The sequence below is a fragment of the Aspergillus flavus genome, chromosome 3 (genome assembly GCF_009017415.1).
Source record: "Aspergillus flavus chromosome 3, complete sequence".
In the NCBI taxonomy this organism is placed as follows: domain Eukaryota; kingdom Fungi; phylum Ascomycota; class Eurotiomycetes; order Eurotiales; family Aspergillaceae; genus Aspergillus; species Aspergillus flavus.
Window position 1 is genome coordinate 165,517 of NC_092407.1, and position 22,374 is coordinate 187,890.

At 48.8% G+C, this 22,374-nt stretch overlaps 7 protein-coding genes across 7 annotated transcripts; 4 read left to right on the forward strand and 3 right to left on the reverse strand.

Moving 5' to 3' along the window:
• Window positions 1–339: 339 nt before the first annotated feature.
• On the reverse strand, window positions 340–2,134 carry F9C07_4214 (putative MFS toxin efflux pump; the record flags this gene model as incomplete). The annotated part of the gene is made up of 4 exons (XM_041290606.1): window positions 340–1,393; window positions 1,445–1,574; window positions 1,626–1,785; window positions 1,850–2,134. 4 exons carry the CDS (start codon window positions 2,132–2,134, stop codon window positions 340–342), a joined length of 1,629 nt encoding a protein of 542 aa, XP_041143918.1.
• A 1,138-nt stretch (window positions 2,135–3,272) lies between these two features.
• On the reverse strand, window positions 3,273–5,159 carry F9C07_4215 (putative C6 finger domain protein; the record flags this gene model as incomplete). Its single annotated transcript, XM_041285180.1, has 1 exon — window positions 3,273–5,159. The coding sequence occupies one exon, from the start codon at window positions 5,157–5,159 to the stop codon at window positions 3,273–3,275; it is 1,887 nt and encodes a 628-aa protein (XP_041143919.1).
• Window positions 5,160–5,237: 78 nt separating this feature from the next.
• Window positions 5,238–7,072, forward strand: F9C07_2210849 (uncharacterized protein; the record flags this gene model as incomplete). Its single annotated transcript, XM_071509657.1, has 4 exons — window positions 5,238–5,538; window positions 5,812–6,145; window positions 6,530–6,635; window positions 6,677–7,072. Exons 1-4 carry the CDS (start codon window positions 5,352–5,354, stop codon window positions 7,070–7,072), a joined length of 1,023 nt encoding a protein of 340 aa, XP_071364746.1. The 5' UTR covers window positions 5,238–5,351.
• A 1,106-nt stretch (window positions 7,073–8,178) lies between these two features.
• On the forward strand, window positions 8,179–9,943 carry F9C07_2281346 (uncharacterized protein). Its single transcript, XM_071510498.1, has 7 exons — window positions 8,179–8,521; window positions 8,586–8,605; window positions 8,662–8,695; window positions 8,746–8,819; window positions 8,888–9,270; window positions 9,385–9,480; window positions 9,566–9,943. The coding sequence occupies exons 1-7, from the start codon at window positions 8,386–8,388 to the stop codon at window positions 9,822–9,824; spliced, it is 1,002 nt and encodes a 333-aa protein (XP_071364747.1). The 5' UTR covers window positions 8,179–8,385; the 3' UTR covers window positions 9,825–9,943.
• A 2,852-nt stretch (window positions 9,944–12,795) lies between these two features.
• On the forward strand, window positions 12,796–13,644 carry rgsE (putative G-protein signaling regulator; the record flags this gene model as incomplete). The annotated part of the gene is made up of 1 exon (XM_041285177.1): window positions 12,796–13,644. One exon carries the CDS (start codon window positions 12,796–12,798, stop codon window positions 13,642–13,644), a length of 849 nt encoding a protein of 282 aa, XP_041143921.1.
• Window positions 13,645–15,255: 1,611 nt separating this feature from the next.
• F9C07_4219 (putative cytochrome P450 monooxygenase) lies at window positions 15,256–17,884 on the reverse strand (the record flags this gene model as incomplete). The annotated part of the gene is made up of 4 exons (XM_071511199.1): window positions 15,256–15,496; window positions 16,622–17,122; window positions 17,217–17,341; window positions 17,402–17,884. 4 exons carry the CDS (start codon window positions 17,882–17,884, stop codon window positions 15,256–15,258), a joined length of 1,350 nt encoding a protein of 449 aa, XP_071364748.1.
• A 1,967-nt stretch (window positions 17,885–19,851) lies between these two features.
• On the forward strand, window positions 19,852–22,248 carry F9C07_1363759 (uncharacterized protein). Its single transcript, XM_071508021.1, has 7 exons — window positions 19,852–20,374; window positions 20,428–20,447; window positions 20,498–20,534; window positions 20,586–20,653; window positions 20,707–21,077; window positions 21,145–22,063; window positions 22,130–22,248. The coding sequence occupies exons 1-6, from the start codon at window positions 20,248–20,250 to the stop codon at window positions 21,608–21,610; spliced, it is 1,089 nt and encodes a 362-aa protein (XP_071364749.1). The 5' UTR covers window positions 19,852–20,247; the 3' UTR covers window positions 21,611–22,063; window positions 22,130–22,248.
• The last annotated feature ends 126 nt before the right edge of the window (window positions 22,249–22,374 follow it).

Sequence of the window (22,374 nt, forward strand, 5' to 3'; positions counted from 1 at the left end):
GTGAGATCTATTGTGACATTAGAAGAGAATGATCTCCTGACGACGTGTCGTGACTCTAATTGTAAGTCACGCACGACTTCAAACATCTTCTCTTTGCTTCCTTATTACATTTCCAAGAAGTATATATGTCCTATTCACGCGATTCCATTATTACTGTACATAGTTATCCCTATAGTCCTACAAATGTAAGGATTGAAAACTTTCGAAGAGTAGAGTTATAAACATTAAGATCTATATCTAACTATTCTGATCCAGGTTTTAGTCCAATACGATGCTGCCTGTAATGTTACTGGACGAATAAGAAGCTCCCCATCTTACAAGAAAGACTCGAGGCAAACTTCACAGAGCCGGAACCGCCACGTCGTTCTTACTTTCCTGCCCAGTCTTTTTGACACTCTTCCATTCCAGAAAGCAACTGGCTACGAGGGCTACCAGCGCTAGGGCCAGACTGACTCGATATGCATCGCGAAGCCCGCTCATATACGCCCGAATCACCGCATCAAGCTGGTCCAACTGCCCCAACGCCGCCAAGACATGTCTCATTTCCGTTGCTCCGGCACCGACAATTGCACGCGGGTCCACCGTAGGCGCAAATTCGCGGATCCCGTCGATCAATCCATTTTGGAAGACAGATTGCCCAACGGCAATGAAGAGTGCGCCTCCCAGTGTCTGGAAGAACATTACAGCAGCCGTTCCGACGGGGATATCTTCGGGTGGGAGAACGGTCTGAACGGCCGTCATGGGGATTTGGAAACCAGCACCGACTCCCGCTCCGACTAGAATTTGATAACCGATCCACTTGCCTGTCGAGATGTCCACAGAGTATGTTGTGATAAGGCCCGTGCCAATGGCCGCAATGGCGGTACTGCCGATCAAAAACGGAGTATAGTAGCCTGCAGCAGTTACGAATGCACCGACGAGGACGGATGAGATGACGGTCGCCAGCATCAAGGGAAGAAGCTGGATCCCGGATTTCATAGCAGACGATCCTTTCACGCTTTGGAAGAAAATGGGGACATAGTAAACCAGGAGGAAGAATGCACCGCCGAAGAACAAGGCGAACATAGTCGCAGATAACACCGATCGTCGCTTCAGGATCCCCGGTGGGAGTGTAGCACGATCGCCCAACTTGATTTGCGAGAAGGTGAAGATGATGATCATGAGTCCGAAGCCGACAAATAGCCCGATAACTCGCGAGCTATTCCATGGGTATTTATTTCCTCCCCACTGCAGTGCCAGTAGGAGGCACACAATGGCCGGGATGAGAAGGCTGGCGCCGATAAGATCTAGCTGTTTGATCCGATCTAGGACGGGCGTCCCCGAAAACTCGCTCTTCTTGGGAACTCGCAGGATGAAGATGATAACGGCAATGGAAAGACCGCCGATGGGAAGGCTGTAAGCCGTTAGAGAAACCAGATCCGATTGAATCTAGAGCAGGGCTCACTTGATATAGAAACACCATCTCCATGACACACCGTCGGTGAATGCGCCTCCAAGTAGTGGTCCAGCAATTGAAGCAATTCCCCATACCATGCCAAACATGCCAAATACCAGAGGTCTCTTAGGCAGTGGGACTATTTAGGTCAGCTGGTGTTGTATGGAAGTAGGTATTGGGATGTCCGTACCTGTCATTGATATGATTACCAGGGCCCCAGAGAATATACCGGCAACACCAATACCTGCCACAGCTCTTCCAACAATCAGGACGGTGCTACTGGGTGCGACAGCGCAGATGAGTGACCCGATCTCAAAGATGAGGACAGCGATTAGAAAACCCCATTTGACCTGAACGATTGAGTGTCAGCGACGGGCGAATAAATGAAGTTTCTCATATCAACGGTTCACTAACACTGAATATCTTGTAGATCCTGCCATATGATGGCTGCAATGCAGTGGAAGTCAAGAAGTAAGCACTGCCATACCAGGCAATATCCTCAATGCTTTTGAACTGATCGGTGATCTTCGGGATTGCTACGCCGATGATTGTCTGGTCGAGAGCAACCAGAAAGACGGCAAGGTAAAGGGCAAGAATGACAACTATAACCTTCGTGATGCTAGGATACTCATTTTCCCTTACATCCGTGTCGATCTTCTCCGTCGAGCCTTCGATATCCGACTTTTCCGCTTCTGTCATCGTGCAATGTCTGCTGGTTTAAAGATTGAGACATACAAGGAATGAAATGACAAGCAACTCAGTTTGAGATTCCTCATATGAATAAATATCGCAGCATTGCACTGAAGGTTTGCGTGATAGGTGATTTATAAGCCGGTGCTCTGGTACAAAAACAGCAAGACATGAGCGTACCTGCTGAAAAGGTGGTGATGAGTCGGACATTCGGGCCTTAATGCGACCGATAAAAACTCTATGAAGAAAGCATCGAGAGATAGCCTTTTGGGCAGCATGTCTCGAATACGAGGTCAAGATGACGGATGGACCAATCATCCGAGCAGCTCGTTCGGATAGCTTCAAGTTTATTGCGAATGCGTCCCGTTCTGCAGGATGACAAAGAACATCATGTCTGCAGTGAGTCACAAATGTCCGAGAGGCTCATCTATTCTCTCACGGCTTCGACAATCCGCCACGTGTGCCTTACTAGCTGTAGCCCTTGAAGCGAGCCAAAGGACGTAATAATAAGCCTATAGAGAGCGCAATTCACACAGCCACGATATCTTCATTGATGCTGGTATCCAGTCCGATGAGACACGAGAGATATAGCCATACGCCAAGTGTGATGAATCTGGGAATGCGACATTTGAGGCTGTCTCCTTGCTTGTTTTGGATAAAATAGTCGACAAATTGAGGGCTACCTAGTGCCTCAAGATTCTGTCGAGTCGGACATAGTGATGAGGAATGGAACTCACTACGTCAAGCTCTGCATCAGCCTATAAGCCCGGTTGTGGCAAAAGAGAGTCAAAATCAAGCACTACCATTTACCTTCGCAGGTCAGGTCGCTTATTACTATCCAGGTACCGCGAAATCGTTGTATGCTCCATGTAAGTTTGCTCAAAGGGATCAAATCTGTTTATGCCTTAGGCATGCAGACCGAGTGTTAGGTTTAAGGTTCCCTTTCTCTTAACATTACACTGCCCTGGATAATTTGCATTGCCCTTACTTTCGTCCACATCCCCCTGTTCCCCTCGCCTCCCCAAACAGGAGGTAAAAGCCCAGGCAAAGAAAGGAGATAACGCTATCACGAAGTGATCTAGAACGTGATACACTCTTTTGTCGATATATCTCAGAGTTTATGATCTCATAACATCGGCCAGTTAATCTAGCACTCTCCATACTTCATCGGTAGGAAGCACTCTGCCACTCTTGGCTGCGCAGTGGTCCCATTTCGCCGTCTACGCGTGAACCTAAGGAAGATCTGCTCATGAGACTGAGTAGTTGGCTCGCTGTAGCGGTCACTACTATTTGCTGGGCAGCTACTGTTGGCCTCTGCGAGGAATACTCCGAATTCACGCACACGACGGTGGTCCGGGATGTGCCCTACACACATGGATGAGTCCGATCGGTTATTCTCTAAACCGCCCAAAGGCACCCTGTCGTGCTGTAGAGCAACGACTTGGGCTGAAGTGATCTGATGTGCACACGGTGCATTGGGTAGATTATAGGAGACCGATACGGGGCTATCCGATGCCAGTACCTTATCTTCAGAAGTGGGAGCCGATGGAATCCGGGAGTGCGATTCTGTAAAAACTGGAACGAGATCTTCTTCTATATGGATAATTGTTTCAGCAAGCGCGGCCCATGCTGCACACTTGAAAAATGCTTGAACCGGGGGTGCTCGTCGAAGAAGACTCAATGCCTTCCGGCGCAGGAAACGGTCCCGACATTTCACTGCCGTGTAGAACACCGGCAGGCCTATGCCAGTCTCAAACGTGAATGGAGGCTGTGTGCTATCAACCACATTGAATGCATCGAGTGCAGATGTGGCGTGTTTGACTATCTCCCGAAATCGATCCATTTGCGCATCGTAGACCATCTCATTATCTGCGAGGCAGGTGGAGGTCATTATCGAAGCAACTACGTGATAGGTCAGCAGCGTTGACACAGCCCCGATATTTGAAGAATTGGGAGGCTTTCCCATCTCTCGGTCCTGTAGGTGAGCAAAAGCTCTCTGCCAACTGTCGAGCCTGAGCGTCAGAGCGCCCTGTTGTTCTTTCAAGGAGGATTCGATATTGCTATCACATCCCTGAAAACCATGGTATCTCGCTGCTTCGTTCCCCAATAGGAAGGCTTCTGTGACTAGGTCAACCATAACTGTTTGGGCCGCTGCAAGGGTCGCAAAACTTGAATTTCCAAGCATAGTTACAGGTCTGAAGCTCTCCCTGACCGGATATCCCCCTGAAATCATTGCTGCAGCACCAAGTCGAAAGAATATGGGTTTTATGATCTCTTGCAATACATCTTCATAGTATGCCATGGTTGAAGTCTGTCGTAGGGTCATAATGAGATGCGCCCCCTGTTCATACAATTGCAGGGCCTCCACGGTGTGGCCCTGGAGCGCCTCGATGCAGATGTAGAGGACGCAGGTTATGAGCGCTACATGCGGGTTGAAGTCGTTATGTGTAACCCTTTGTCGGACGCGTGCCATGGACCGCGAGTACCAGGACACAGCCTTCGTGTGCTCCCCGACCAATTTGTTGTCTTTAAGAACCATGGGAGGACCGATAAAGGGATCCGGATCTTCAAATAGAGCACTTATGGCGATGACGGCGTCCCAAACTGCGGGCTCCGATCGGCATAGTTCCGGGACGATGCCCTTCCAAAACCGATGGTCTAAATAACCGCCAATCGCAGGTCCTGCGCGGTAAAAATAGTACTCGAAAGCGCGTCGCTCCTGCCACTCATGGTTGACGACATCGCAAAGGGCATAGTTACTCCCGATTGACGGCGTCGGCGGACAGGCGATGCGTGTATGAGTTTGATTCACGGCGTATGTGCACCTGCGGCCGGTGCCCTTGCACCGTACACACTGCGGTTTTGTCTCATCACACTTGACTTTACGTGTTCTAATTTCAACGGAGATGGCAGTCAGAACACGCCATTCTAAGACTGTTAAGGAGGCCACATACTTGCACGTCGTACATCCTGTCCTAGACTTAATCTTTGCCGACCACCCGGCCCCGCGATAGTATGCGAAGGCCTCGGCCATTCTCGCTAAGCTGTTGCCCTGTTGTTGGGCGACCAATGTGAAATCCTACCATTATAATGGGTAAACACGGTGTCTGGGCCGGTCAGATGTTCAACGCAGTCACGTTTAAAGATAGCAGAAGCTAGGCTGGATAGAGACTAGCTGCCTGGGTGCCTGATTGACATTGGCCCCTTCGGAACATGACATCATCCTATGTGTCGACTAACCCAAAATAGGGAATTTGAAGCCATAAAAAACTGCCGCCCATATCAACATGGGTGGTTAGGAGTGATGCAAGAAGGTACGGAATATAAGATGGTTGAAAGTGGCGTGGTGTTCAGCATGACTTCTCTAACACCGATTGTCATTGCATTTGAACATCGTTCAGACAGTCAATCCAGTAAGTGCTCGGATGTCATGACCGTCCGTATACACACCAAGAGAGCATACATCTAAGCTGAAATAACCATACCAGCGTGCTGTAGATTCGATCTTCTCTGCACGTCTGTCACGCATAGCAGTACCTGATAGCTACACCCACATCGGCCGGTACACTCGAATGAATGGCAACGAGACACCGTTGAGTCTATCGTTACGTCTCTGGGGTCCATCGTCTTGCTCAATCTCAAAACAAGCCACGGGTGAACTTCACGAGTGGTGGAGGCTTGTACAGGCCCTACGCTACGCCAAGCCAAGATCATCTTGCCACACCAGTCTATTTCGAAGCATTGCGGGAAAACTGCAAATTCATCCGAATCTGTGACCGTTGTATACATCATCTTCAGGTACACCAAGCGCGATAATAGCACCATGGCCAAGGACGACAATGATGGTAATGGGAGCCTCATTGTTGGCATGATCATCCTAGGAGCTGCAGTATGCGTCATGATTTATTGTGGGATTCGACAGATGCTGGAGGACCTTCCACGCTATGTCGTTCGGGACCGGACCCCCGAGCAAATCTCGTACATGCGGGATGTGCGCCAACGGAATCTTCATCAAGCTTGGTGCGACTCTCGGTCCATTTCCGTCGCCACGGACCCCAGACGATAAAGGGCCAGCGCGGGAGACGCAGTAATATTTGGGCGATGTTATGGAGAGGGTTCCGATGATATGCATGGTGACTATCAGTGGCGCTCTATGAGATAACCAGGGGACAATTTCCCACCCATTATATCACCCATCCATTTGTAACAATAGTTGACATGTTGAAAGTTTTTCCATTTCTAGGCAGTCTTGCAGCTTAGATGTGCACAGCAATACCAAAATAGTCTTATGCCCATTGTACGAAGCGTAGCATAGCACCATCCAGTCGACATTCTCTTTCCTATCCACATTCCCGTTGCCTATGCCAACCCAATAGCTCGACACCTGAGCCTTGTCCATTCCAGGTGGTCCTACGGTAGAGCTGTTTTACCAGCGGATTTGAGAAATCGCGCCTATATCGAAAAAATGCCCTACAAAAGGTCTCATGACCAGTTCGAGGGACCCAATCCAGTGGGTGGCCTGCTGGATCCACTTGTATCTTCCCATTCCAGGGGGTGGGAAAGGAGATCTGGGCGATCACCAACGCCGCTAGTGTGAGGCGCTCAGCCCCAGCTGCTGTACCCCTCATCCTTCTCCACGCCTGGGATCCACTAGATGAGTTCCTCGCACCGTGCCCTCCTTTCCAGCAATGGTACAGAGTATATTCTGCGGGTGCTGGCTCTGAGTACCCATTCAGGAATATGGACTACACCATGCTAGGAGTTCTAGGCCATGCATACGTACAACTTGCTCTACGTGCAGAGAATACAGACGTACTCCGTAGTGTTCTTCGACAAGTGGGATCCACTCCCACAACCGACCCTACAACTCTGCTAATCTGTCCGATCTTTACCCTGGGAACTGCAACTACTGTTCACCATATCCACAGTAGAACAGTCATGGGATGACATTTTTCCCGCCAGCTCTCCAAAGTCCAAGTATGCCGTATCCGCTGGGGAATTAAGGGTTTGTCGATCGGTCCGCGTGCCAAGAGCAGTATGGACACATTAGCTCAGAAGTGGTATGGAAACAAAAGTGAGGTTTGGGGCCTTTTTATAATAGCAGCAGTGGACGGTCAAACTTTGAGCCTGATTTGCCCCTGAACCGTCAAGAAAAAACTCTATTGGGGAGGCATCGTCGGACTTGGATTTCAGAGTCCCATTCTATCAGGCTTATCTCCGCAGGATCCCTAGTTTTAGCGATCACTTGAAATACGGAGTAGACAGGACCGACTGAGTTTAACATAAACTCCGTATCTAAGGTCCCAATACCAGCATAGCATGCCTCTACTTGGACTGATCACATACATGGGGCTTTCAACCATCATTTTGGCAATGGCCACCCCGGCAGTTTGTCACTCCACGACTAATCAATGCACGAGGTCAATGGAAGATCAGATTCCATACGAGTGGAAGAGCTAAGCGATGATCCTCCTCAAAGGCGCTTAGTTATGCGTAACCTTCAATAGTGGCATCTCTCCCTTCCAGTTAAGTTGGATTCTCCCCTTTTCCGCCCAGTGCGATCCCCAAAGGTGCATTTCGCTTTTCGGGGCCTCCATATTCTCCTGCATGGCTTGTAATTAAACTTCCGGACAAGTAAATGACACGTCACAAATTCTCCACCTTACATGGTAAGCACACAATCGCACAGTACACGGAGTAGCTCAGCGCTAAAGTCGGGGGTTGTTTTCTGGTACCTGCCAAAGGTAACCACCAGAACGGTAATGCCAAATGCGAAGGGGAAACACGGAACTGAACTCGTAGAGGGCGGAGAGCAAAGTATATGAAGATGATCTAGATCTTTGATTCAAATTCGTTGTCACATGTGGCCCACCCCCAATCGCATGTTGTTGAAGGTGCACGTCGTGGAAAAGCGTAGACCCAGAAAAAGGCTATCTATGTTTATCTATCGCATGGCTTACGCCGAGGAAATCCGGAATTGGGTCCCTGCTCGTATTATTGGAGGTACCTCCTTGCGTGGTGATGTGCTACACTAATTAGGGTTACATCCAGCAAGGACGGCTGAAGTCAATGCGTCAACAGCGGAGGCAAACCGCTCGCCACCCGCGCTCTTAAGCATATTTATCCCTTGGTTCCTATACCAAAATTGTGCTTCGCGCGCTTTGAAATGAAAGCAACATGAATTTTCCGTGCAACCACAGAGCTTGGGGTTTCCACCAGAAATCCCCAACGGTGACGGTGGAGGGTTCATACACGCTGTGATGGACGATTCTCAGCCATGGCTACAAACAGCGAATCGCGTGCTCATTGGAGTCGGTTTGGCTATTAACACTCCTCTCCTGATAATGCGGATATATACAAAGATTCGCCTGATGAGAAGATTTTGGTGGGATGACGGTAAGTCGATATTTCGGAGCCCATGATGCTCCTTTTGAGCGCATAGTTAACAGATAGCGGCCAGTATGCTTGATTCTTGCCTGGGTATATACCGTCGATATGTTCTGATTGCACATCAACATGTGCTGACCTGCAACTAGATCTTTTCCCTAGGGACGCAAGCGGTCATCCTATGTAAGACCTCATTCAAGTGAGATGGTATGCGGTCACTAAGATCACTTCAGATGGGTTCGAACATGCAGGCTATGGCTACCACATTTCGCAACTCCCGCTATCCGTGCTGAGTAGGTTTCGCAAGGTATCTATAATCCATATGCGACGTGGATTGCACCTCGATCGCTAATCGCCGGGCTTTCCCTGGTATAGTGCATGCTGGCAGCACCAGTCATATACGTTCCCGCTCTCGCCTTTGCGAAGCTCGCCTTGCTTATGCTTTACTATCGACTCCTACAGGCTACGCACACGCTCTATGTATACGTTATATACGCGGTCGGCTTCATAATTGCAGGATATAGTCTGGCACTTCCTCTGGCATTGATATTCGGCTGCAGCCCTATTCAAAAGAGCTGGGACATCACTATTACGACGGGCTCCTGCATCAACACAGCGGGAGTCTATCTTGCAACTGCTATCACTAACACGATCAGTGATGTCATATTGCTACTGCTTCCGATCCCCGTTGTATGGGGTCTCCGGCTACCCGTCATTCAAAAAGTAGGGGTGCTTTGTATGTTTGGTGTTGGATTCTTGTAAGTGAACTTCCCCCAATCCAGCATGTCTAAAAGGGGGCCGAGAGCGTGTCACGATAAATAGTGGCCTTACTGAACCAGTTGGTTGTTGCAATACTTACCTAGCTCTTATAGAACCACCAGTATAAGTATCGTGCGCTTAGCAACGTTGATGCCTCTGGTCACGTCGCAAGACCAGACGCGTGATATCGCTTTAGCAGCTATATTCATGTGAGTTGGGGACACCATCTAAATCATTCTCTTGGTAGGTTAAACTTTATATTGGGATAGTCCTAATGGATATGACTACCTTTAGCGATATCGAAGCCAACACCATCATCATATGCGGCTCTTTCCCCTATTTACGCCAATTTCTGCGATACCATGCTCCGCGGTGGATGGATTATAGTCTGAGCTCGCGACGGAAATCCTCTTCGACAGAGTCGCCATCGGCTCAAATGCGGAAGCCTGGTCTCACCCAACTCCAGGATGATATCGAAAGGGCGATCAATAATACGGATGGGATGACCAGCGTGGAAGGGAATTTAGAACGCGGGCCCAGAGAAGTCCTATAGAATTCGTTCGTGTGCATAAAAGTGTACGGCTTGGCTGGGTTCAAAAGTACTCCCAGATTTCTAATAGCGGAGGGGACGTTAATAATTTAACAAATAGTTTTCGGGCATCTATTTTAATACTCGAATATCTACTCCAAGCTTCCCACGGCGTCACTGGGCCGTTGTAACTCTCTCCAGGTAGTTGGCGAGGTCTTGAGCAACGTCAAAGCACGCCCATTGTCGCGCGAAGTCCGTGGAGCCATCTGCAAGACCCGTAGCCCAGTGCCTTATAATAATACCAGATGACCTTATTGCAGATGCAAAGTCTACACCCAAACCCAGAAGACCGCCAGATTCCCACGTATAGACCACAGCAAGTGGAAGGCCATAAATGCGTACAGTCCAAATAAGGCCCCGAATTATTCTTCGTTGCCTCCTCTGTTCCGAAAGGTAACTACGCCTCCGGATACACCAAAATATCCCGTTCGCCTCCTTTTGCTTGTAATCCTACAATTGTAGCTAGACAGACGGTCATATCCACCTTCCACTATTACAACCCTCAAATACACGATCGGGATCCAAGCCACGCTTCGTGGCCTTCGCGCCCGGGCACCCAGGCCAGTACACATTCATATTCGTCCAATTGAGTTGGCTACCGCCATTGGAAATTTACACATCACTCCACCAAGTTATCTAGACTCTGACCTGTTCAGCAAGATGCGACAGTCGTCCTCGAATTCGTTGGCCGTGCCGATCGAATAACCACCTCTGTAGGGGTAGATGGGCGCGGAGATGTGTTTCGAAGATCAATCTCGGCCGGGAAAGGGTATAAAATACGGATTGAGGTAGTACTGTGGGTTCTGCGGATGTAAGTTCAACTCGAGCCATGGGTGTTGAACAGTGAAACCAAAGAGTTCAGTGTGGATTGGTCGTTCGCCGAGAAGGTATGGGAAGAAACGATTGGAGAGGAAAGTCTGGATCTCGCATCAAAAGAGGTCTTCGAGGTGGATTTGGCAGTCATTCTTCTGTGTCAGTATGTCTATTCGGCTGTTTGTCTAGAAGATTCGTAGGATGAAGACAGGTCTAGATGTGCGACAACGTGTATTGTAGTGAAGGTAAGGCCGCGCTATGTCGGAAGGCGCTATATCTCGTTTTGTAAATTTGGCCATGTCGACATCTGTGTAGTTAGTTATACAATCATAGATTCGAAAGCTCGACAATGTGTGGGCTATGGTCAATGTTCATGTCATTGTGAGGTATCCGGTGAGTATACATATGTAATGAGGCATCTTGGTAGAGAAATCCCTTGCTCGGCTTGAAAGCAACTGCATGGCACTGCTATTGAGTCCTCGTAAGAAGATGTGGAAGAATCTAACATGATCTTGTCAAACTCCAATCGAGGGATATTGATGTCAGCTGATGTGACACGGTGCTTCGTCCCTTAAACGGACTAGTGGCAGGGATATCATTTCTCCGGAGTGTCGGATATCAGCACAACCTCGAGTAACGAGCTTCGCATGATTGCTACCAAGGCGAATCCACCAGCTATACATACGTGAAGATGGTTCTAACTGTCCATTTTCAGTCGCCTGTCTGCAGTTCTAGCAGCTCCTCCCTATCATCGTTCTTAACACTGTCTCACACTGACAAGCGTTAGATATGAGCACGAGGATCTGGTCAACTTACTCCCATCATATGGAGAAACTAATCCACATAATCTGCATATCTTCCCACTGATGCGCATCTTATCCGAGCCTCTTTCCGGACCCTACCCGTTAATACCGCTTCGTCACGGAAAATCCGACACCCTGACTCCGCTGTCCCACTGTCTTCGGTCCCTAGACTGCATCCACGAATGTCCTCCAGCACCCAACTCTTGATAGTCGCTCATGCGCCGCTTCTAATTGTGAATGGCAGGCTTGGAATTGATCTTGTGTGGTGAATCAGCTCCTTCACACCTGTCGGTGGCTAGTGAAGTCAGTGGCGTGTGTAGCCCAGGCGGAAATGATATTTCCTGGATAATGTCTACACTGTTGCCTTAAACTGTGTCCCTGGAGTTACTAGGTTCACAAAATCCCTCACATACGTCATGCAGCCCATCTGTCGATTGACAACTTTTCGTTATATATTGTTCCATCGATTTTCTGAGGAGCGACTTGCTTCGACTTCCAATTATGAATGCCAACTATTCCACAGTCGTAAAAGTCAGGGGCAAGTCTACGGATAACATTACGTAGGAGTGTGATGGAATATTCTAGTAGGTCAAAAGTTTATTACATTCAAGCTTCAGGTGTCAGGGATATTGTTGCTCTGGATAGGATCATCACCAAGCCACTCATCTCAAGGTGCCTTTTAGATACTTTCCATATAGAAAATGAGTGCTGTTAGTGTTTGGCGCACAAACATGCTTCGTGCGCAAATACCCAAATGACGCCAGTGAACGTAATTTTGTCCCTTTTTCTCTGGCTTTTTTTTCCCACTTAAATCTCGGGGGCTTTTCCAATCGAAAGCCAAACGTTCAATTTCATACTGTCCTATTAACTTTCGACGTCGTCAAAATCGTTGCTAGTTGTTTGTCAGTCTCAACTAGGGCTAACACCCTCGTCCTCTAACAAGCCTCGACCCAAGGCTCCATTCAACCCAATCAATGCCTTCGATCGCTTGTTCTTGACCTCACTATTGTTCTGATTGGGTCCGGTCGGATATGTCCAGCCTATAACAACCTTTTCCATTTAACAGGCCTACCTGGCCGATCGATCCATGGAACGTTGATCTGCTCTTCGGTCATAGGCACCCAAGCTATCTACATCTTGCAAAAGGATATCACGCACTTCTCCCTTCCCTCATCACGCCAGTAAAGCCTTGAGATGCGCCTTTGACGACTTTACGCTTCACCTTATATAAGACTCGTTGTATCCTCCCACGAGAGAACCATGTCGCAGGCATTGATTCAATAGTGAAAGCCAACTCTCGTCGGATTTCACCAGATGCCATGAAATCGAAATCGAAAACCCTTTACCACCTGCGTCCGAAGCTTGACGAGATCCTTAACGATACAGCCCCTGTCCCATACACACTCGGCACTTTCATTGCCTTCCTCGCTCAAAACCACTGTCTCGAAGTTCTCGAGTTCATCCTCGAGGCCAAACGCTACCGGAAGACATACGACTGGCTTCAAGATCACGGGAAGGCATGTGGTGAAGATGGAGCGCACGAGGAGCGCCTGCGAACAGTATGGGATCGCATCATAGACACATACATTGAATCCGGCGCACCGCGCGAGATCAATGTGCCAAATGAAACCCGTGAGGAGCTATTGGAGTACACCAAAACCAACGACTCTATACCCCCACCGAGTCTCCTGGATAATGCCGTTCAACACATGCACGAATTACTACGAGAGTCGATCCTGATCCCCTTTCTCCGGAGCTGCTCGGGTACCTCCCATGTCCAGCCGCTATCAGTGCCATGCCTCAGCGGCACCGAGCGACTATCCCCTAGTCCCAGGGCTTCCGATGATACGGCACGCCGGCGGTCGAAGCTCAGTGGTCTCATTCCATCCTCCCCAGCGGACATGTATTCCTCCGATGGATCGGAACCGCCAACAAGGTGTATATCACGAGACACAAGCTCTCAAGGACCACCTGGCTCGTCCTCTTCTGAAATCGCACGTGAGATCACCGGTGGTCAAGATTGGGATGTATTACCGAATGGTGTAGGAGCAGAGATGTGGCACGCAAATACAGCGCCGGAGAGAAAGAGACGCTCCCCAGAGTCACCTAAGAAAAGATGGCCTCGCTTACATGGATTTACGAAGCATTTCCGGCGTTCTTCTGATTGATGCTAACTATTTACCCGCCATGTATGTCATCCAAGCGGAAATCAATTGCTGTGTATGTTGACTTTTAATTTGCCTCAACCAGATACCCAATGTGTCTATAACTGGTTGTCATCTAATGTACGTGGAGAAACTAGACGCGCAATCTTTGAGAAATTGCCTGTCATGAAGAGAATATACGTCTCCTGTTACACATAGAAAATCATATTTTGGTTGGAATTCATAGACCCAAAGTACGAACGCCTGAAACTCAATGATCTCATACCAAGTCAGCGACGACGTATGACCCAGAACCGATCCAATGAATAGCTGTCTCAACAGTAGATCATTTCTGTAACCGTGGATCCTATGACGAAAGCTATCACATTACCATGAAGTATCCATGACTTCACTCTTCTCGTAAGGCTGCTCGAACCATGGTTGCTCTTCGCCCAAGGTCGATGTAACCATGACAGATCTAAAGTCATCGAACAACCCCGGAAAGATTAAAAGCTTCAAAAGGTAGGAAATATTGGAAGGCGTGAGTCTCGTTCATAAGCCCTCTCTTTCTATTTTGCCATTTGTCTATGCTTCATTTGTTCCTCCAGGGTGGTGTTGAACTTCAACGTGGACTGTCCAACTCCGCAGCGATTGGGTATCACTATCATCCAGATACATCTGCCGTGGAAGGTGGCTTGAAACCAAAACATCAGTAGGACGTTTCTTCCTCAGTTGTAGGGTTCGTCCAGCTTCATGTGATGTCACCAGTCCGGATGCGGCCAATCAGAAGAACCATGGCGTTCCACACATGATACCTTGCATGTCGTACTTTTCTGGAGGGAATTAATGCTCTGCAGTATAGGAAGTCATGTAGATAAATTGTATTAATAGACATTTCCCTCGCAGTCTATTAAGCAATGTCAAAAAGGCAGGTTCGGAGGTTGTTAACCTGTTAATAAAGAAGGCTGCCAATGAGAGTCCAATGATATATTTTCCCTTCCACTTGACTCCTACACTGCAGGGATCAGCGCCTATGCATAAGCACCTGCAGCAACGTTAATAATGGACAGTAAACACACTACAGTAGATATCAAAGCTTCTTATAAATCGGAATAGCGACCCCAATATTCTTTTCTTTGTTGCGCGGGTATACCTGGAAACCGAGTTCTTTGTTAGGGTAATCCTTCAGCCTTGATGTTCACCCGGACGAAAATGTTTAGGGTACCGATCTATAATGGCAGGGTTATATATAGTATCTCCGCCGTTACATCCAACATGAAGTGCCATAAAATTAAGAAAGAAAGAAAGAATATAAAAACCGGACACACTCACTCCTTTCCTGTGAAAAGATAAATCCAAACAAAGATGGCTCCTCACGCAATTGTCTTCGACCTTCTCACAGCCCTCCTGGACAGCTGGTCCTTATGGGCCGAGGCCGCAAACAATGACCGCAAAGCATCCTACCGGTGGCGCACAAGATATCTCGAGTTAACATTTGGATGCGGCGCATACCGTCCCTATGAAGATCTCGTCTACGAGTCAGCGAAAGATGCCGGCCTCCCGGCCAGTGCACCCAAAGCCCTGATCCACAATTGGGATCAGATGCGCCCTTGGCCCGAGACAAAGCAGGTCTTACTACAGTTGAAAGAAAAAGGATATCGCTTGGGAGTCGTCTCCAACTGTTCTGCGGAACTCGGCCGTCGAGCCGTTGCGTTGTGTGGTGTGGAATTCGATGCATTCGTGACTGCCGAAGAAGCCGGCTTCTATAAGCCTCATCCGAAAGCATACGGTACGATCCTGTCGGCCTTGGGGGTGGAGCCTCGAGATGCTCTCTTTGTCGCAGGCAGCAATGGCGATGTCGTCGGTGCAGCAGCGGCTGGTATGGATGTCGTTTGGCATAACCAAATCGGTCTTCCCAGACTCCCCGGTTCTAAGCCGCGCCTTGAAGGTAGCTCTTTACATGTCGTTCTAGATCACCTCCGACAGGTGGAGTCGACGCCGAGCTCGAGTACGTCTAGCCGGTCATCACGGCTTTAGACATGAGCCGAGAAGCCACGGCGTACTGCACACGAGCCTCAGCTGCTTAAAAGCCGGACGGCATTTACGCCATAGCCCATGTCGAGAATGCGTGGAGCGCGGAACTTGAGCAAGATTGTGGACAGAGCAATATCAACGCCGTGCGAATGAAATATAATGGTGTTATGAAAGAGTCACGGTGGTATATCCTCCCCTCATTGTTGCAGAACTCTGAAGTGTATGTACATATGTGTTGTTATAGTGTTTAAATACTTTCCTTCCCCTTCAGACATCCATAGCGTTAGTTCTGCACCGTAGAGATACATGCTCCAATGGGCCCCAGCTGATCTCGGTGGTGGATAAAGAAGCCTTTCAAGCGCTTTAAACAGAAGCTAAGAATAGTTGCATATTGGTATCACAGTATCAAGAGATAAACAACTAAAAATCATAGAGGCTTCACAGCCGGTCGCCTGTTGATGGAGACCCACATATCCCGCCAATAGCCGATTCCACCTTTGACTTCGAACCTCGCAGATGGCTTGTCAGTCGCGATAGAGGGGGTGTACCGACGGAAGAACTGAAGTATCATGAGATTAGCAAGCGTGAAGCGACGGGACGGTAACCTCATGGACGTACCTGCAGTGGGCCCTTGAATAATTCTTCCATCGCAATATCCCTACCCAGACAGACTCGGGTGCCATATCCAAAAGTGAAAATATACTTGTTGTACAGCTTCGCCTTCTCCGGGTCCAGCCATCTCTCCGGACGGAACTCCTCTGCGTCTTCTCCAAAAAGCGCCGTGTCACGGTGCATGATCCATGGATTGCCGGTAACCTCTGTGCCGGCTGGAGCAAACTTACCAAAAAGCTCGATACCTGGTTCCGACACAAAACGAGGGAAGATATTCGGCGCCGGTGGGTTCAGTCGCAACGTTTCGCGGACACATGCGACGTAGTATGGAAGATGCTCCTGGATAGCGTCGTACTGGGGGATAGTCTCGGGAATGAGGCCCTTGCGACTGGCCGTGTCAATCTCCTCCATCATCCGTTCGTAGACCTCCTGGTTGACGAGCAGGTGGTTGACGAGAGACTGGAAAACCGTGCCAGTGGTATCGGCGCCTGCCAGCAGAACCAGCAAGACTTCGGCCTTCAGATAGTCCATATCAAGGGGCTTGCCGTCCTCCGTGCGGGCATCGATGAACGTTTGCAGAAGATCCACACGACCAACATCTTTGCCTTCAGCGATCTCGCGTAAGCGTTGCTCAATTAATCGATCCCGGAAGCGCATCAGCACTCCAATACCCGTATTATCTTCAGGCTTGGCAACTAGGTACTTCTTCATGAACGTGGTCTTCATCCAGCTGGTAAAGGGATGCAGGCGCGCGAGGAGACCAAACGCAGGGAGGCCGTCGTGGAAGCCCTGAATGAGACCTCCAACATCTTTGCCCTGTTCGATAAAACCGAATGGCGCCCCAAAGCCGATCTCACTGATTACATCGTATGCGACGTATCTATTGATTTCCCGAAGTTCCAGTTAGTTCGATTCTACGCGGATCGTGTTTGGCGGTGGTTGACTCTTACACTGCCCACCATGCGAAATCGAACTTTGCACCAGTGCTGGCAAAGGTCTCGTCCAATTTGTTCAACCAATCGTCGATCCGGGCGTCAACCAATGGTTCCATCCGCTTTACGTTGGAGAAACTATACTATTTGAGTTGTCAGATCGGGCTTTGCTGGGCCGGATTGATATGCATGAATGTACATACAGGACCCGCAATATGCTTGCGAAACGCCGCATGGGTCTTGTGTGACCGAATGTTAAACAGTGATTCGGTCTCTCCGAACGACCCGGTGATATAGTGACCTGTTTTATCTGCATTCCGGTGGTAGATGTCTGGCAGTTTCGTGGGGTCGCTGACAAGAAGGAGCGTTGGAGTGATCCGTACGACGGGTCCTGCAAGCCATCCACACATTAGCTCAAGGATCCCTGCAGCGGAGACTTGAAGGATCATACCGTATTTCTTGGTCAGTGCATAGACCGTAGGCACTTCGGTCTCACGTAGATTATGCCATGCGATCCAAAGTCTGGTTACGCTGCCCCAGAAAGGGCCCGGAAAGACGGACAAGGGGTGGAAAAAGCGATAGTACACAATCTGATAAGCGAATCGGAGGGCGACATATGCACCCAAGGCAAGGATGACGTGGGTAACAGTGAACATTGCGACCAGGTCCTCCCCTGCAAGAACCATTATCACGAACGACCCAGATCCACGAACAATAATGAAAAGGACGCAGAATCAGTAAGAAAGAAAAAGGAATCAAAACTCGACAGGATTGCTTGCCCCCCAGTGCGGCTTATGCCAGAAATAGCCGACGATTGTCGTGGAAACTGTGCATCATTTCACTCATGAGCTATGTTGTACTTTTTGCGGTCCAGCCCAAAATGTCGGAGGGAGAGCGAATAGCCGTGCACTTGGGTATAATCTCACCACCACTTCCTTGTGATGATCATCTTTAGGGGGGTCACCGACGTGTTTGATTAGAAATACGTGATGCAGCTAACTACTCTACCATTCAGAGGGGCCGCTCTGGGAAAAGTTTTCCACCATTTGCTCTCCAATCATGATCGCTCTATACTAAGTGCTTTCTCCAAAAGCCGGGAATTATTGGCTTGAGTTCTGACCCCAAGTGCCGCGGGAATCAACTGAACAATATCCATCCATAGCGAATGCGCCGTCGCTCTAGTGCGGGAGGCCGAGCGTTTTAGGGCGTACTGGTCTTCGGTGCGTGGAGGCTGATAGGGCGCGAGAGATTGAAGCCGTTTCAGACTCTCCAAGAGCAATTCTTCTGCATCAAACGGACTACTGTCCCCTGTCATGGCGGTTGTTCGACCGTGAATCTTGCTGCTTGTCTCCTGCGGGCACAAGCCTCGTCGTCAATCTACCGGGGCCTACCTTAGAAAATTCTTAATAAAATTCCATTTCTTGACTGACAGGGCGTGCTAACGTGGATCCACAGTGATCCACCGGGAACTGCGAGTCCGCGACAACATCGGCTCTGTGTATCCGTCGTGTGTTATCTCTTTGGTGTGGGGACCATCAAGCTAAAGATTGGGCGGACGATGTCTGTCGCGCTCCGGGAGGGCTTCCGCGGCTCTATCCCATTTGATGGCTCGGCTGCATCGGTGCCACTTTTGATACTCCGGAACTAACAAGCGAGGGATGGGCGAGGACTCTGGTTCTCGCCCGTGTGATAGATCCACAATGTCCGTATTATATACAATCGAGATTTAATCGAAAATGTAACGTGAACTGACTCGGCCAAGTACACCAAATCCCGACCGCTGGTGACAGGACAATGCCATTGCTTGATCATCTCGATTCATGCATCTGCCACACAGGTAAGACGTAACTCGCTTGTTAAGGGGGCAAACCGAAAGAGAGAATTAAGAAATAAAAAGAGCAAAAGTACCGAAGGATGAAACTACAGCTTAGTGTGAGGCAAAAGTGGGGAGTTTACGAACTTCCGAATAGGCAACAGGACAGAAGCGAAAATAAAATAAAATAAGGTAACACCCTAATAGGAAATAAATCAGAGAAAAATAGGAGAAATTAAAACTATGTATTCCAAAACACTTCGAGAATTGAAAGCTGTTTATGTCGCTATAGCCTCAACCTCCCAATTTCGGGGCCCTGCCGTCTCACTACCCGTTTGGGAATTTTATAAGAAGGCACTACTTTACCTTCCAGAGCTCTACTCCGTACCAACGTATTGTCCGTGCCAGGTTCTGATTGTGTACCTAGCTACTGGTGAGGAGTGATGCCGAGTCATTAGTGACCCCAGACGGACGTAGTTGCCGGTCGAGAGATTGAACCATTAGTTTTGTTGTACGGAGTACGGAGTATAGGTACAAGGAGATACGCACCCTAGGTAGGAATAGTTAGTGTCTTTGTACCAAAATAGCAACCAGCATCACCTTCAAAAGCGGAGTTGATCTGGTTTCATCTTCCATCTTTCGCCACTGGAAGGAGTGGAGATTGACATCTCGAACATCTGCTTTCGGACAAGATGCCGACGGAGGAATTCGGAGATATCGCCGTCGACACTGTTTCTATGGCCTTAGTTTCCTTTCTCGGGAAAAGGGGGGATACCCCGTGGGACGAACGCTTATAGACTATCAATGGAGGAACTGGGGAATGATGGCCCGGCTAACATGTAAGGAAAGGAGTGAAGCCCACGGCTTCATTCCCAACTGCGCCTATTGGGGAAATACTGTCGCCCATCGGCGCCAAGATTGACTTGGCATGCAGCATTTCACGAGGAAGACCAGTCACAATGATATATAAAATACAGTCCTGTATAGGTCATGCCCACCATGTGGCGATCAAAATTGTTAGCGTCTCGCTTTGATCGTCCGCGATGATTTAGGTTCGGCGATGCAGAACCATCCTTTGGACTGCACCCTAGTGTTTTAATAGTGGAGTGAGAGACGGAAGAAAGAAAAGAAGAACGGGAAGACCTCATAAAGACGGCCTCCGGGAGTACCAGAGATTTCAAATGAGTGACTGCTAGTCGTTCGTTCACCACCAGCATTGGGTTCGCAGTTACAACAATGGCGGATTCAAAGGGTCCAACAGTGACCGCGGTTGCGGTCTTTTTTGCAATCTGGACCTTCATCATCATATGTCTTCGGCTCTTCTCACGCATCTTTGTTCTACAGAAGATGGGGTACGATGACTGTGAGTGCAGCTTAACCGGAAGGGAAAGGAAGATGATGGCTAAACATTCCTAGATCTGATTGTTTGTGCTTGTGTAAGGAGATCAAGTTCGATTTATCTGAATGCTGTCGCTCATATAACCAGCTTACTTCATGGGCCTTTTCTGGCGTAACCGTTGTGTGTGAGTATGGGCCACTCTCATGATCTCGACGACACTAACTCTCTCATCCAGCGGTGAAGTATGGGTTAGGTTCGCATATCGCGGACGTCGATCCGAACAAAATGGAGACTTACTCCCTGGTATATTTCCAACCCCAGGGTAGTTATGATTATTTCCTCTGACTGTGTGCTAGATGGTTTGGATAAGCTCGATGTGCTACTTGGCCACATTGGGCTTCGTCAAGTCGTCCGTTTGTCAGTTCTATACTCGTCTCGGCGACCGGCTTCTGACCCGACTCTCGGTGTGCATGTTAGGCGTGATTGTCGCACAGGCTTCTTCGTTTGTCTTGGTGGCAGCATTTCAGTGTCGACCTATTGAAAAGGCTTGGAAAAGCACGCTCCCGGGGACGTGTGTAAACATCAACGTGTTCTACCTTGCGAACGCCGCTCTGAATATTCTGACCGATATCATGACATATACCCTGCCCCTCCGAGTGATATTCAAGCTCCAAGTGCCGGTCAAACAAAAGGTTGCACTGGGGTTCATCCTCTGCATCGGGTTGTTGTAAGTCCCTGATTTATGATATACATCTTGTGGATATGCCCTGACATTATGACTCCTCTATCTATAGTGCCTGTGTCTCGTCGATCATTCGCATTACCTACATACCTGCCATGCTGTCTGACCCAGATTCTACATGGGTGATTGCCGAGGCGATGTATTGGTCTGTGATCGAGATCAATGCCGGTATCTTCGCCTCCTCCATCCCCTCGTTCAAACCAATTGCCTCCCGCTTTATTCCAAGACTTATCGGAGAGTATTCTCGCGACAAAGGATACAGTGGTTGGTCCGGCAGCCACGATGCCAGGAAGTTCTCCGGCTTTTCCAAAGTCCCAGAGCAGAACATTGGCCTGGACTCCATGGATCCTCGACAGCCAGACGGGGACAACATGATTGGTACGCAGATAGGGTATGGAGGGACGCAGAGTCAGGAACGGATCATACCTCAGGGCAAGATCTATGCACATACAGAGATCGAGACTAATGTGGAGGTCAGCCAAGATAGGTCTTGTCGAACCATCTCCCATTCCCCTTGAAGGGAATCGCAACATTACTACTCACTTCATTTATTTTCCATGGCGCTATCCTTCGACCATTTTGATATGATTCTAATTCTTACGAATCATCGCTCCTTTGATTCCCTCAAATTCATGTATTAAATTATCCACTCTCCCTCATTTTCATTTTCTTTATTCCCAATTCCTCTTTTCATTCTTTGATACCATAGAAACGGGGGCATAGCGATTGAGTTTAGATTTAATGATGAACGATCAGATCGATTAATTTTTGCCTGACTACTTGAAACACACGAAAGAAGATATTTATGCTGCATGAGGCAAATGGAGAAAAGAAAGAAAAGAAATTAGGGATATCAAGGTCAGGTGCCAACAGAGACAAATCGAGGGGAATTCCGATGTCGGGACTTCCGAGAAGCGACAGCATCAGTCGTTCTCACTGCTAGAATTTCGGCAGATCCTGATTATATATTGGTAAGCTCATATACATTTCGATGCCTATGTCTTTTAGGGGAAACAACTAAGAGGTCCTGTGACCAGCTTAACTGGGCCCCAGTTCTGAGCCAGTCACGAAACGCTCTGTCCAGGATGCACTGATGACGCGGAGGACAACTATGACCATTGTTTACATGGGGAAAACAACATCGGTTCCAAGCTACCAGTGATGGATGCCCCTTTCTCCCCACAATGGCTGAATGCAACGGGTCCGGCTATACGCTTTCCCACCTCCATGCTTCCCTTACCCCATGGGCAAGTCTCCACAAATCTCCACAAAACGACCAGAA

Excerpts from the sequence above, each read along its gene's own strand:
- F9C07_2281346 (XM_071510498.1), top strand. The coding sequence starts at position 8,386 with ATGGACGATTCTCAGCCATGGCTACAAACAGCGAATCGCGTGCTCATT. Across the intron at positions 8,606-8,661 it reads TATGCTTGATTCTTGCCTGG|ATCTTTTCCCTAGGGACGCA; the intron begins GTATATACCGTC and ends ACCTGCAACTAG. Across the intron at positions 9,481-9,565 it reads GCTTTAGCAGCTATATTCAT|CGATATCGAAGCCAACACCA; the intron begins GTGAGTTGGGGA and ends GACTACCTTTAG.
- F9C07_1363759 (XM_071508021.1), top strand. The coding sequence starts at position 20,248 with ATGGCGGATTCAAAGGGTCCAACAGTGACCGCGGTTGCGGTCTTTTTT. Across the intron at positions 20,448-20,497 it reads ATCTGATTGTTTGTGCTTGT|CTTACTTCATGGGCCTTTTC; the intron begins GTAAGGAGATCA and ends TCATATAACCAG. Across the intron at positions 20,654-20,706 it reads AAATGGAGACTTACTCCCTG|ATGGTTTGGATAAGCTCGAT; the intron begins GTATATTTCCAA and ends ACTGTGTGCTAG.